Source organism: Tiliqua scincoides, chromosome 8 (assembly GCF_035046505.1).
Source record: "Tiliqua scincoides isolate rTilSci1 chromosome 8, rTilSci1.hap2, whole genome shotgun sequence".
NCBI lineage: Eukaryota > Metazoa > Chordata > Lepidosauria > Squamata > Scincidae > Tiliqua > Tiliqua scincoides.
This window is the reverse complement of record NC_089828.1, coordinates 8,847,994-8,861,625: the sequence shown is the minus strand read 5'-3', so window position 1 is coordinate 8,861,625 and position 13,632 is coordinate 8,847,994. Positions and strand designations below refer to the sequence as shown.

The window sequence follows — 13,632 nt, the reverse complement described above, 5'->3', positions numbered from 1 at the left end:
GGAAAGATGGGGCGCAGAGCCCTCTCTCTCGCAGGGTCTCCTCTTGCAGTTGGATGCTTGCATTTGGCGCTGTCAGGGGCGGGCCAGAAATGTACACAAGCAGCTTTGTCCAGTGCGTTTTGGAGTGTTGGCATTCACCTGTCCAAGACCCTTGAACTACAGAATCTTGAGGATTACAGGCAATAAAATGCAGAGATTTTCTCCAGTTAATCTCAGTGGATTCCTAATCTTGAAATGAATGCCGACAGTCGTGAGAGGTGCTAGTTTCTGTTATCTTACTACGTGAGATGTTTCTGAATGGGTGTGTGTATATTGCGCTAATAAGGTTCTCAGTTGCTACCTACTCAGTTTCCACTACACCTTTGAATTGTGTTTGATCTGATTGCTTTTTGTAGAAGCAGTTTCCCTGAAGTCTGCGGAGCATCCACATAATATGCTGAAGGCTAGGATGTGCTTCACATGTTAACCGAAGGTGTCTGCCTTTACAATTTTATTGTGCATCCCAGAATATTTGTGCTTCACAACAACTCTGATGGGGTTCTGACATGGAATTTGATTGTGATTTTGTACGTGGTGTCTGATTTTTTAAGTCTTGTTAGCTTGGTGAGGTAAGCTGGCATAGAGGTGTGTGCAGTAAATGAAAAGGAATCTGAATGCGATGTTGAAGCCTGGCCTGATCCTGAAATCATTGCAGCAGAGAGCATAAGTGGAAGCACAGTCACTTCATAGGAAGCTCCAGACAAATGTGTCAAAATGTAAGTGATCAGAGAGTGATCAGCTCTACTCTTTTCTTTCTTGCTCTTCGTAGTTGAGAGAGAGGCAGATCTCTTGGAGCCAGTCTTGGGATATTGATGCTCTCAGAGTAGTGGCGCTGCTGGTAGCAGCTGTCCAGGGTTTCCGGCTGGGATTTAGAACTGAATCGTGCCAAGGACGAAAGCTGGGGCCTGCTGCTCACACAGCTTGCCTCTTGAACAGAGCTCCGCCCTCCCCTTTGACTTCACTGGTGTTTCCTGGCTCTGGCTGCCTGCCTGGAGCTGCAGAAATGATGGAATCGATGAACTGGTATTTTCTCCTTGGCTTTGGCAGTCCTGACATCCTGAGCAGGATGTGGGCTAAGCAGTACCCCGTTCACCATCCCAGGTAAAGACCACAGACCAGGTCTGCACATGAGGTGAACGACCAAGTTATTTAGGGGAGCAGAGGGCACAGCTCAGCCCCCGTCTTGCTCATGACGTTTGAACTTCCCAAGCAAATAAGAAAACAAATAGAACTGCCACAGAGTAAGAATAAGCTTGGCATTTTCAAAAAAGAAAAGAATGCCTGTGACAGAAGCGGTAAGCAGTGTTCATTGTAACAGCTGTAGCGAAGCAGTTCCTGTCACTGGATGGACTGGGGCTCCTTGGCATCAGCACTTTGCTGAGGGGGTACTTCAGATGGCCTTACCTGCCATTGGTCGCAGGCCTCCGTGTCTGGCACTTGATGAGGTCTGTTGCACTGAAGGAGTCCTGAGGAAGAGAGGAGGAGGAGGTAGTGGTGGTGATGATGATGATTCTGTGTAGAGGTTTGGTGTTTGGGGGTAACTACCTAAGTTCTTGCACTTGGCAAGAGTTGCAAGAGAGCACCTTCACTTGTAGGGTGGGTACTGCTGTCAGATGCTAAGGACTGTTTTCCTTTGGTCCTCAAGTTGTGCACCAGTCACAGTGTAATTTGGCAGACCTGGACGTCTGCTGAAGGAAAGGAGGAGGAGTTTTCCTGCTCGTCCAACTGAGCTCTGGTTTCGGTATGTGCTGCTTAGGAACTCCAAACCTTTTAGAAGTCGAGCTTTAAATATTTTTTATTGCCAGTAGCACCCAGCATTTCTCGTGCTCTGCATTTGCAGCAAGTCTGTGTCCTTTCCACAGACTAGTAATTTAAGAACATCCTGATTTGTGTTACACTGATCTGCAAGAGGAATTCGTGTTCTTGGATGATGTCAACCTGCTTTAATTTTTAGGTGATGCAAGGCTTTTATATGTTGGGAGATATATGGTTAAAAAAGAAATATCAGAGTAACTAGCGCTTATTGTTGCTAGTTCTTAATACATTTGATGTATTATCATGTTTGCAAAACTATGTTATCTACATTCCAGATGACTTTGCGGGATTTGGGGTACAGGCAAGAACTGGGCTTGAGAGCTGAAGTATCATGCTATGTTTCAGGCGGTTTTGAAAGCAGGTCTGAGCAGTTCTGACACTTTGCTTGCACGCTCCCATACGCTTTGCCCTCCCTGCAGATGTCATTTCAAAGGTAAAGTGTTGCACCCTCTGTCTTAGTAATGGACATTTTACTAGTAAATACAGTAATAAGGTTAATCTCTTTAGCATAGAATGCCGTCTGTTGTGAACAAGTCACAGGAAAATATTGGGATTCTCTACTCTTAAAAATTATTGCTTGGAGGAATAAAATGGAATAACAGTCTTTGAATGATTGAGGTTCTCATAAGCTATGAGCAGGGTACAAAATTTCCAGTAGACATTTCTGGTTGAAAATGATGGTCGATGTAGCTGCCAGTCAGCACTTGGTGTTTTCCTGGGTAGTTGGAGGATTGTGGCTGGTAACATTGTGGATCTGCTTTCAGTGGTCAGTGTCCTGCCCTAAGCACATTTCTAAAGGAGGACACTGTGACCTTGACCTCTGTTGCAGCCAGTTGACTGGCACTGATGGCCAGGTTGGATGTTTCAATTGGTGACTGGGGCAGAGCTTGCCCCAACCTCCCAGGCTCTTCAGTGGTGCATGGAAGTCCTTGAGTGGAGCTCAATATGTGAAACGCAACTGGGGTGCATCACTGAAGATCTGACCAACAAAACAACATTTTAAATGTTCCTGCAGTAAGCTTATTTTTTGTTTGAAGTTCTGATAGTAGAAGTCTGAGTTGTATTGTGGTTACAGGTCCAGCTTGCTGCATAGAAGTCCTCAAAACACTCTGTGTTTTTCCTGGAATGTTTTTCTTCATGTGGAAGGCCTCTTGGGCAGCAGCTGGCTTCCGGAAATGGTTGCTTTTCCAGAGAAAGTTCACTCTGATGTTAAACCAGGGATGTGGCTTTGATGTGCAGGAAGAAATGAGCCTGTTGCTTTCAGAGTTGAGTAGTGGATGGGCGTCCGCTTTAGAAGAGAAGTTTGATGCGTTGTCCAAAATATCCTACAGCCTGTGCCTCCTCCACCCTTGCAGTCGCCCTGTGAGGGCAGGTCATGACTCCTTTCTTGCAAGGAGGGAGTTGGAGGCTGAGACAGGGCCACCCACAGTGGCTCTTTGGACCAGCAGACATTTCTGCCGACAGTTCATCGGTGTCTCCAGTGTGTTCACTTTGGAGAAGTATGCACACCCACTAAAGATTGAGAAAGTAATGCCAGTATTCAGATGCTGGCATATGTCCAGGCTAAACATGAGCTAGACTGCGCAGGCCCAGTGCACTGAGCCTGGAGACCGGCCTGCCTATATCTGATTCTGGAGTCCCGCTGCAGCCTCTGCAATGGTTTCTTTGGCTTTCCGAGCAGTGAGGCCAACCCAAGAGGTGTTGGTGGGGCTGTTCCCTGCTTTGTAGCTCCCAAGAGTGCCAGAGTGGGAGCAGGGCAGGCCCTTATTTAGTCAAGTAAGTTGTGGCTGGGGAGAGCAAAGGGGGGTATTTTTGGATATCAAATGCTGTTGCCCACCATGAGTCTTTTTGGGGTGGAGGGCACTGTTTAAATGAAGTCAGACACTCCTCCCTTGAGGGCCCTGAACCGCCACTGGAGTTCCGTGCAGATTTTCAAGGAGTTAGTTCAGCGAGTGGTATTTTCAGTTCCTGGTCTGATGTCTGAACGGTCCTGTGGGACCTGGCACATGTCGTGCTGCACTTGAGGCTCCTGTGCCAAGTGATCCAAAGTTGGTGTTCTCCGAGCCTGCTATAGTTGACACTGAGGAGTCTGTTGTCCTGGTGTGTGTTGGAAAAGAAGGAAGAAGACCCTGCATGGCCAGTGCACCATGAATCCTGATGCTGCCTACTTAACATTTTGATGAGCCCCTGTGGGGCTTCTCAGCTGGCCTGCTGGGAGACAGGCTGGCAGCAGAAGTAAGCTGACACCTGCCTGCTTCAGAATGAGGCTGGTGCTTGTAAAAGGAGCTTTCTTTTTAATTAAAAAAGTCAAGGCATGCATGTCTTCTAAATTAACATCTGTGTGCTGCATTCAAAATAGACTCTTGCATTCCTCTTGCTGTGCGGTCAGATCTTTGCTTGACGCAGCCACATGAGTGCAAAGCTACGGCACGTCCATATTGCCCTGCTGGTCCCTGCCAGGGTTGAGGACTGTCCTGTTCCATAGAGGCTCGAGTCTCCCCCCCCCCCCCAGTCTGTGTTGATGCAAGACTGAGCAGGCACAACTTCTCTTCTCCTTGGAGGCAGCCAACTGATCCAGTCAGTAGAGTGTGTTGCCCACTTGCGGCAGGGCTGGTTTGTGCATTCCTGCCTTGCTAGCCACCTGGAACCGCAATGTATTACTCACTAGATGAGCATGCACTGAATGTATTATTAGCTGTTTTCTTTCGATCACTCAGCTATCAAGTGCCGGGCGAATCAGAAAATAGCTCTGGGGCGGTGTGAGACTGTCTGCGCATTGTTTACAGGATATTTTGGAGCTGGGTGATATTTACTGTGTCTGAGTTGCTGAGGCCGTCGTCAGTGCCCTGGTGCCTGAGCAGCAGAAACAAAAGCCATGTTGATGTGAGGTATCCTTCTTGAGGGCCAGTCAGGGACAGCTGAGCAGCTGGCACAGCACCCAGGGAAGGACACTGGTGCCTGGCAGAAGCTGTCCCGGAAAGCTGTCCAGTTCTCCCCAGAGTCATGAAGTCTGAAGAAGATCCTGAAGATGGAGAGGGCATGACTGGGCACCCATGCCGAGAGGAGGAGGGCCCACGATGAATACAGCAGGGGGTCCCTCTCGGTCTCGGACCGGCTACGTTCCCTCTTGTGACTGAATGCTGGGTCCATTGTGCTTGGTAGAAAGGACTGGGGGACTCTAGGATGAGTTGCTGGTTTTCCTGTTCTGCTAAGAACACTGTAGGTATTGTGCATGTGGTGGTGAAGCCTGGTGACCTGCTGGTAGAATAGCCCATAAATCTTTGCCTTACTATACAGTTTCCCTTCTTGGTGGGAGCCGAATAGGGATGCCTGCCTGCTTGCACAACTAATTCTTTGATAGTTCCTGTGAATTCACAGCTGCTTTGTGCAGTACGTGATGGGTGAAGGAACCTTATGGAGGCCCTTGGGGCAGAAATCTCCTTGTGTTTCTGCAGAGTGGGAGTTGTGGCTGAGCTTCTAACTTTTTGAAAGCCGCTGTAATCTGTAAATCTTATCTGTGGCAGGTCCTGTTTTCAGCCTTCTAGCCTTCAGCCTTTCAGCCTTTTGAATGGGTTTTTAAAACTGTGATACGTTGATCTGCGTCCATTGTTTCCGCATTTCTCAGGGACACCCTTGCAATGCACATTGCCTCCTCTAATCATCCAAGAAGACGCTGGCACTTTGTGATGCATCCGAGTGTCACCCTTTTTCATCAAGCCTGCAAGAGAGAGGCAGACCGTAATGTGGGAAATGAATTATTTTCTACAATTTTTACCACTGCACGTTTAAACGCTTTTATTCTTTAAACAGCTGACTGCGGACTGGAGCAAATACGATGATCGGTTGATGAAAGCAGCTGAAAGGGGTGATGTGGACAAGATTTCGTCTATCCTTACTAAAAAGGGAGTGAATCCTACCAAATTGGATGTTGAAGGAAGATCTGCGTGAGTAGAAGTAGGGCCTTGATCCCCGCTGCCCCAGTCTGCAGAGTTGCCCTCCTCCTCAAAAGTTCCTTCCTGTTGCTCCTTCCTGCCTGCTGCTTTTCAGGAGGCTTGTAATGCACTTTTCTAGTTTGCCCATTGGTCGTACTGGCTGGTTATTTTAGATTTTTCAGAGGGAATTGGTCATTCTGGTTGGATTTCATGGCCTGTGTTAATTTTGTTTTAACTAGTCTTTCTGAGGCTCAGGGCAGCTTGCAAGAATTGACATGGCAACGTTCACTGTTAAATGAAGTTCTTGAGTGAATGTATTCTAAGGGAGAGTGTTTCATCTTTGCGTATACCCCATCCTTGGCAGTCCCCTTTCTAACCAGTATTGCTAACAGTCACAGTGACAGACAGTGTTGGAAAGTCGTATGTCTTTTTGCATCACTTGTGCACACACTGCCAAGAGTGACTATGGATAGCTCATGGGTGTTCTGTAATGTCCAATAACTGGTTGCTGTGGAAGCTGAATGCTTAGCCCTTAAGCCATTTCTGCCCAACGTTGCATATACGCAACAGGGATCAACTGTGTAAGCCTGTGGGCTGGGCAGAAATGGGTTAATGTTCAGTGGAAACGTGAGGCATTATCCATGAACGTCCACTGTGTCCTGCCCCCTGTCTGCTAGTGTCAGGCTGAGAAATGGTGGCTTGTCCAAGATCAAAGGGGGGGGGACGAGACTTGACCTGCGGATGTCTTTGCTGTCTCCCGGTCATTGCACCAGTTCTATTGCAGAACACCAAGGAAAAACCAAGCCTGAAGGTCCCTTTCTGCAGCTTTTCCTGCCCCCATCCAAGACCAGGTGCTCAGGGGAGTAAGTCTAGTAGGTCCAAGCGCTATTGTAAGACTATCCCACGGAAAGGCCTTTTCCTGGATATTTTCAGGGTGTTTTTCTCCTTGTAGGCTTGAGGGGTTGGTGGAGTTGACACGAATAGGTCACATTCTTTGTTTCCATAGTAATGTCCGGCAAACCCCAAAACAAGGAATTGGGTGGTCTTTTTCTGGCTTGCTCAAAAAGAAAAAAGATTCTGCCTGGATTAGAAGGTGTGTGTGTGTTGGGGGAGGATTCCTTGTGGTTTGGACTTGCTGAGGTCTCTTGCCGAGAAGGAAAGGCTCAGGTCTTTCCCTTGTGATTCATATAAAACATTGGTGTAAAACATTGGCTTACTGCTTTCCTGATTACCATTTGCTGAGCATTTTGATTTGCCTTGTCCTGGAGTAACTGCATGAAGGCTGAGCATAAAGCCAGCTGTGGAAGACTCCCAGCACGTGCTCCCAAGCTTGCAGATAGGACTTCTTGAGCTGGCTGAGGACTGGCTAATCGTGGGCAAGCTGACCCTTATCATATGAGATGGAAAGCAGCCTGCCTTACAAGACTGTTGGAGGCTTCCTGAAGAATCCATTCATTCCAGGATTGAAACAGTCTGCAGCTGAAGACTGAAACTGCTTTAATCTCCATTCTTCTGTTCCACCACAACTGATGGCTCTCTTCCTCTCCTGTCAGCATTTATCTTTTTAATAATCTGACTTCTCAATTGAACAAGTTGTCATGTCCAAGACACCAGTAATATTGTTTTTGTTGTTGTTTAGGTTCCATGTTGTATCCTCAAAGGGGAATCTTGATTGCTTGAACGCCATTCTCATTCATGGGGTGGACATTGTAGCTACTGACGTGGCAGGTATGGTTCTTTGCTTAAAATGGAAGGATAGTGTGAAAGATCCCCACATTTATTTTTGAAAATATTTTCCATGCTGCCCTTTAGTTCCATCTGAAGATCCATCTGAAATGTTGTGGTTCTTGAAAGATAGAACCTTTCTTCGATTGTAAAAATCCCTACGGGGATTTAGAACAGCCTGCCCATGTAAACCGCCTTGAATAAAGTCTGAGGAGAAATCTGACGACCAAGAAAGGCGGTATATAAATACCTGTGTTGTTATTATTTATTATTCAGTTTACAGAACTCTCAGGCCAGCTAACAGTGGGCATAAAAATAATATCAGTTATAAAAATAAAAGTTGGTATCGGAGAGAAACAGACAGAGAGCCAGCAGAATCCCAATGACACTTGAAGGTCTGGACCAATGAAAAGCTCTTCAGTGGCCCAAAAGGCATCTGGTTTGAGATTGGGCAGGTTTCCTATAAAGGGCATTTCTGATGTCGGTCATCACAACTGGGGCAGAATGTGCTTGCACACTCTGTCTCCAATCATAGGAACGCATCAGACTGCTTTGTACTGAGTTGGGCCCGTGATCCACCTAGTTCAGCATTGTCTGTATGGACTGGCAGTGGCTCTGCATGTATCAGTCTTTCCCTGAAGATCCCACCAGGGGTTGAGCTGGGTGACTACTTTGTGCAGAGCAGATGCTCTACCACTGAGCCACAGCCTCTCTGTTCACCACCCTCCTACCTTTGGAGAGCAGGAGAGGTTTGCAGGCTTTTGCCTTTGCAGATCAGAGTCGTTTGGGCAGGAGTTAGGAGACAATATCGGTGTGAGTTGGAGACCCAGAGATTAATCCTGGTGTCTCCTGCATGCAAAGGATGCTGCCCCTGAGCTACAGTCCCTCCTAGCCTGGACCTTCCCTTAAGATGCCAGGGCCCAAAGTCACAGATAGCAGGGCTTTTACAGGCTTGCAACAGCACTTCGGATTGGGCCCTGAAGAGCACAAAAGAACTTCTGGAAGATGTGGGGCAAACGCTTTTAGGTCTTCCTCAGAAGTGCAGGCTGTTATGAAAAATCTGACACAGACAGCACCTGGTCAGCTTTGAGTCAGCTTCTGAAAAGCTGGTGAGGTGCTGTCTGTGTGTCTTCTGTCCCTGTCATCCTGCTGGACTCCCAGTAGCTTCTCTGCTGCTTGGATCCTGATTGTTTTTCTTGCAAGTGTATGACAATAAGGTTTGGTATGGACGCATGGAAGGAAGTGGTGGCAAGATAAAGAATATGCTCTGATTGGCAATTGAAGGGTTCAGTCTTAAGTTGACCTAGACAGTATTTTCTTCCCATACCCTGTGGTGAAAATAACTGTGGTTTGCAACACCGTTATAGATGTACAGGTGTACAACTGTTTGTGCTTTTACTGAATGAGCACTGTAGCATGGCATTTTGTGGCTTCATTGAGTGTTTTCATTGTTGCGTTCATTTTTCTAGGAAGGAATGCGCTGCACCTCGCTGCAAAGTATGGACATGCACTCTGTCTACAGAAACTCTTGCAGGTACTTGTTCAGTGTTATAAATAGTTTTAGGGTAAGAATTATACATTATATCTTTCATAGACAGTTTCAAAGTGGTTTACAATATAGAATCAACACTAGAACAAAACACTAAATCAACACATGACAAATGAATAAAAAGTGTAGCAAATCTGAAGTTGCATTCTGAAAAGTGGCTTTTGGAGGCTTCTTCAGGCCATCCTGAGACCCGCAGAGGCCTGTAGAGTGGGTTGCTGTCCCCTTGCGGCTCAGAAGAGGCTTCTGGGGCCTCCCCAAGGCTCTGAAATGGCTCTGATTTGGTGCCAAATCAAGATGGGGGAAGGTCATGCCTAGGTCATGACCACCTGGCATCTTCTGACCCACTCTTTGAGAAACCCTGGCCTAGTCAGTACTTATGTCTGCAAAGTGGTGAGGTTTGTTAGAATATTGGATTGCTGTAATACTGCTGTGTAGTATAGCTCATGTCGTATAGGCACCTGCTCTGCAGAATGTACAATCAAGACAAACACAAGGGAAAGCAGAAATGGGAGGAGAAATGGAGGCATGGGATGAACAGTAGAACAATTTGCATGTGTTTCAGTTGCATTTCTTTAGTTGTCTTTCCTACTGTTAGCTAAAATCCAGGCATAATGCTGGAGGCTTCCTGGAAGGAAAAGTTGAATTTTAAGAAGAGATTTGAAGGAAGTAAGAGGTGGGATCTGGGAGGGAGTTCCAAGCATGCAGGGTAGCAGGAACAGAAGACCTGTAGGCCATTGAGGGTGGAGGAGTGAAGGTCCCAGGCAGGAATGTAGCAGGATATAAGACCTGAGAGGTTGGGAAGGGCAAGGCCAGGAAAGGTTTTCAAAATCGGGACAAGGTGCTTTGTGTTTGCTGGATCCAGGAGTGGGCAATAAGCCAGTGAAGGCCATTGAGAAAGGTGGTGATGTGCTCAGAGCAGCAAGAGCTGCATAGGTTTGGCAGCAGAGTTCTGGGTTGGAGTGAGAGCTGAAGGAGGCTGCTGCAGTCAAGGTGAGAGGTGACTAAGGCGTGGCCTAGCATGTTGCCAGGGAGGCTGGGAGAGCGGGTCTGAACTCAGGCAGGATTGTGAGGAGAGAAGCAACTTGATTTGGCAACAGGGAAGCTAGGTGGGGGGAAGCAGTCAAGAAAGAGCCATGATTTTGAGCTTAGTCTGTAGGTGCTTGATGGCACTGTGCACATGCACAGAGAGAGAGAGAGAGAGAGAGAGAGAGAGAGGATGGCTTGGGTGAAAGATGAGAAGTTCAGTCCTGAACACACTGAACTTGAGATGGCAATGAAGTATCCAAGCAGAAATGTCAGGCATACAGTAGTTGGAGATGCAGACAGAAGGTTTTGGGGAAGGGAGACACTGAAAGCCATGAGATTTGATAAGGTCACCCAGGGGCTTCATGTAGGACAATAGTGAAGGGCCAGGAACAGAACCCTGAGACACCCCAATGGAGAGAGGACTTCCCCCGTGGAAATCTTGAAAGAATTAGTAGACAAGTAGGAAGAGAACCATTTGAGGACTGAGTCACCGAGACCTAAATCATTGAGGGAGTTGAATAAGAGAGAGTGATCAGCTGTGCAGAAAGCACCAGAGGTTGCTGGCTCTTTGATGGACTTAGTTACATGCCTTGCATAATGCTTGGAAACTGCACTTAAGTAGTCTGATAATAAATGAGAGAGCTGGTGTTTATGGGCATGGTTTTTTGTGGCCCCAGTGGTGACACAGTTTTTTTGGCTGTTCTGATAGTACAACTGCCCAACTGAAAATGTGGATCTGCAGGGTCGAACTGCTCTTCATGATGCAGGTAAGAGATAACGAACAAGTGAAAATGAGAATTTGCTTCACATGTGAATTGTGAAAGAGCTTCAATTGTGAATGAGTCAAAGGAACTTTTGGAAACAGGAAGAGAATTGGTCCTCTCTCTGTGTCTCAAGTGACTGATGGAGCTTTATGCAAGTAGATGAGCTACTGTATAGAATTGTGGCTCACACTGTCCTCTTTTTCTTTTCCTTAAAGACTGATGTCAAGATCCTTGTTGCAGTTGATACAGCAACTTATCTGTACTGCTGTTTTGTTAAAATGCTGTGTCCCAGGTCAGCGTTGGTTAGAAATACTGAAGTGTCTTTGAAGCAACAAAGGTTCGAGGCTAGTCTGGAAGATCTGGCATTTGACAAATGACCCACTCGCTGCCTTGGCTAACCACTTGTGGTTCTTCTGTTTCTCCAGCGATGTCTGACTGCTCATCCAGCATACAGCTGCTTTGTGATCATGGAGCCCTGGTGAATGCCAAGGATGGGGTAAGCCTTGCACAGGGCCTTTCAACTTCCTCTCCTTACTTTAGTGAAGCTCCTTCTACACTTAAAAGTTTTTCTCACCTTTCCCTTATCTCCAGGATGGAAGGACACCACTGGTGCTGGCTACTCAGATGTGCCGTCCAAAAATATGTCAGCTTCTGCTAGACAGGGGTGCTGAAGTCAATGCTAGAGACAAACAGAACCGGTAATGGGCCCATCTAGCCCTGAGGATAAAGTATTTGCATGCTTCCCAAAGAGCTTCCCATTCTTGGGGCTTTCAAGTTGTGAAGATATTCAAATAAAGCTGGGGGAGGTATTGGATCATATGGGATGAAATGTGCATCAGAATTGCAAATTCTAACAGCTACATTTAACTGGTTAAAACTTTTAACTGGTTTAACTGTTAAACCATTTAACTGGTTAGTGATGTCCTCTGCCTGCCTACTTCATCAATGGGGTGCTTGCAAAATGCTGTGAGTAGCATTTCCGCAAGCTGGAATTGTGTGTCTTGAAAAGAGAAGTGCAGTGGGAGAGCTTGTGGGTTAAAAGATTAAAATTTACATTGAATGTAAATCTTAAAGAGAACTTTTATAAAATGATGTATAGATGGCATTTGACACCAGGTAAATTGGCGAAAATGTACTGAATAGATGTTGGAAATGTAAAAGACAAGAAGGAACATTTTATCATATGTGGTGGACCTGTACAAAGGTGAAAAAATATTGGATTTTGGTACACCAGCAAGTACAGTTGATACTTAGTGGGAATATTGGATTATTCGATTCAGAAAGACTATAAAATTATGTTTTTATATATGACAACTGCTGCAAGAATATTGTATGCCAAATACTGGAAAGTTCCAGAGATACCTGCACTGGAAGAATGGTGGCTAAAGGTATTGGATCTGTCAGAAATGGATAAACTTACAATTTTTCTTAAAGAAAACTCAGTAAAACCTTTAATGGACAATTGGAAACCATTCATGGACTTCCTGCGCATTGAGGAGAAAATGGGCCAAATAACCTGTGATTTGATGCGTAGATAAGGGATTTAATTTTTATTTTTTTCTCATTTTTCTTTGGTGTTGAAAATGTACTTTTGAATAAGTAATAGACTGGTTAAGATCTGATAGCTAATATGTTGTATGATTTTGTAGTAGAACAAAGAAATGTAGATTGAGATCTCTGCACTTGCCACACAACGTGCAATATCTTTACGTATTAATTTTTCTTGTTGTTTGTTAATAAAATTAAAAAAGAGAAAGTTGTGCACATGGAACACTCTCAAATAAGAGGTGTCGTAAGTTTGAGTAGCTCAGTTTTGGTTTAGCTCTTCGGTTATGCCATTGTGATTATCCAGCATCCTTTTGTCTCCAATTTTGCAAGATTTGGGAGAGTCACGCGCGGGGGTGGGCATTGCGACTGCTTCAGTGAAGCAAATGTTTTAACAGTCTCTGTTCTGTGGAAACTGTGGCACATATTGCTGTCCCTTCGGGGTACCTGATGTGCTCTGCTGGTTTCTTCTTTCGCCTTCAGAAGTGCTCTTATGTTAGGTTGTGAGTATGGCTGCAAGGATGCTGTGGAGGTCTTGCTCAGAAATGGCGCGGATGTCTCCCTGGTGGACGCCCTTGGCCATGACTGTTCCTACTATGCCAGGATTGGTGACAATGTGGAAATATTGGCTCTGATTAAGGCTGCTCTTGAGGAGTCCAGCAAAGGTATGTCAGTTTTCCTTGTCCTTGGGATGGGGGGTGTGTGAAAAGAACTGTTGTGCTTATAGAGCAGGGGCATTGTCATACACCAAGCCGGTCCCCCAAATCAGTCTACCTCAGCATTGTGTACACAATGTTGTGGTAGCAGCTCTCTAGGGTCTCGAGCAGAGAAGGGGCCTTTTCCATCCCTACCTGGAGATGCTGCATTCAAAGCAGGGGTGGCTGTGCCTCTCCCTTTTCCCTCCTGGCAGAGCTGTGTCTAGATCTTGGCATGGAAGCTCTTGGTTAGTCCTGGGGGGTACACTTGGGGAGTGTTCATCTGTGGTAGGCTTGAGGCCTCCTCTTGGAACCCTGCCTTATGTTGTCTAGCATCCTGTCACATCCCAGGATCTGGGGAGTCTGCTGTAGCATTGTGGGGTGATGCACCTTCCTCCTTGATACTGAACTCAATTTCTTCAAATTCATGCAAAGAAAATCAAACAAATATTTTCTTTTGATTTTTAATTTGTTTTGGGGGGATTCACTGAGTTTTCCTCCCGGGGTGTTCCTGAGCCCTTCTTAAAGTCTCTAGGATTGCA

At 46.1% G+C, this 13,632-nt stretch overlaps 1 protein-coding gene across 7 annotated transcripts in view; it reads left to right on the top strand.

Annotated features, from left to right (window-relative positions):
• Positions 1 to 13,632, top strand: part of UACA (uveal autoantigen with coiled-coil domains and ankyrin repeats) — a 43,304-nt gene that overhangs the window by 16,168 nt on the left and 13,504 nt on the right. For 5 of the 7 annotated variants that reach the window (XM_066635570.1, XM_066635567.1, XM_066635566.1 and 2 more), the window contains exons 2-8: positions 5,665 to 5,798; positions 7,426 to 7,514; positions 8,981 to 9,045; positions 10,796 to 10,853; positions 11,276 to 11,346; positions 11,442 to 11,548; positions 12,879 to 13,060. In XM_066635570.1, coding sequence (XP_066491667.1) covers positions 5,665 to 5,798; positions 7,426 to 7,514; positions 8,981 to 9,045; positions 10,796 to 10,853; positions 11,276 to 11,346; positions 11,442 to 11,548; positions 12,879 to 13,060 — 706 coding nt within the window. Of the gene's footprint in view, positions 1 to 4,766; positions 5,074 to 5,664; positions 5,799 to 7,425; positions 7,515 to 8,980; positions 9,046 to 10,795; positions 10,854 to 11,275; positions 11,347 to 11,441; positions 11,549 to 12,878; positions 13,061 to 13,632 lie in introns of those variants that run through there. The other 2 variants (XM_066635569.1, XM_066635568.1) reach the window with 1 other exon arrangement.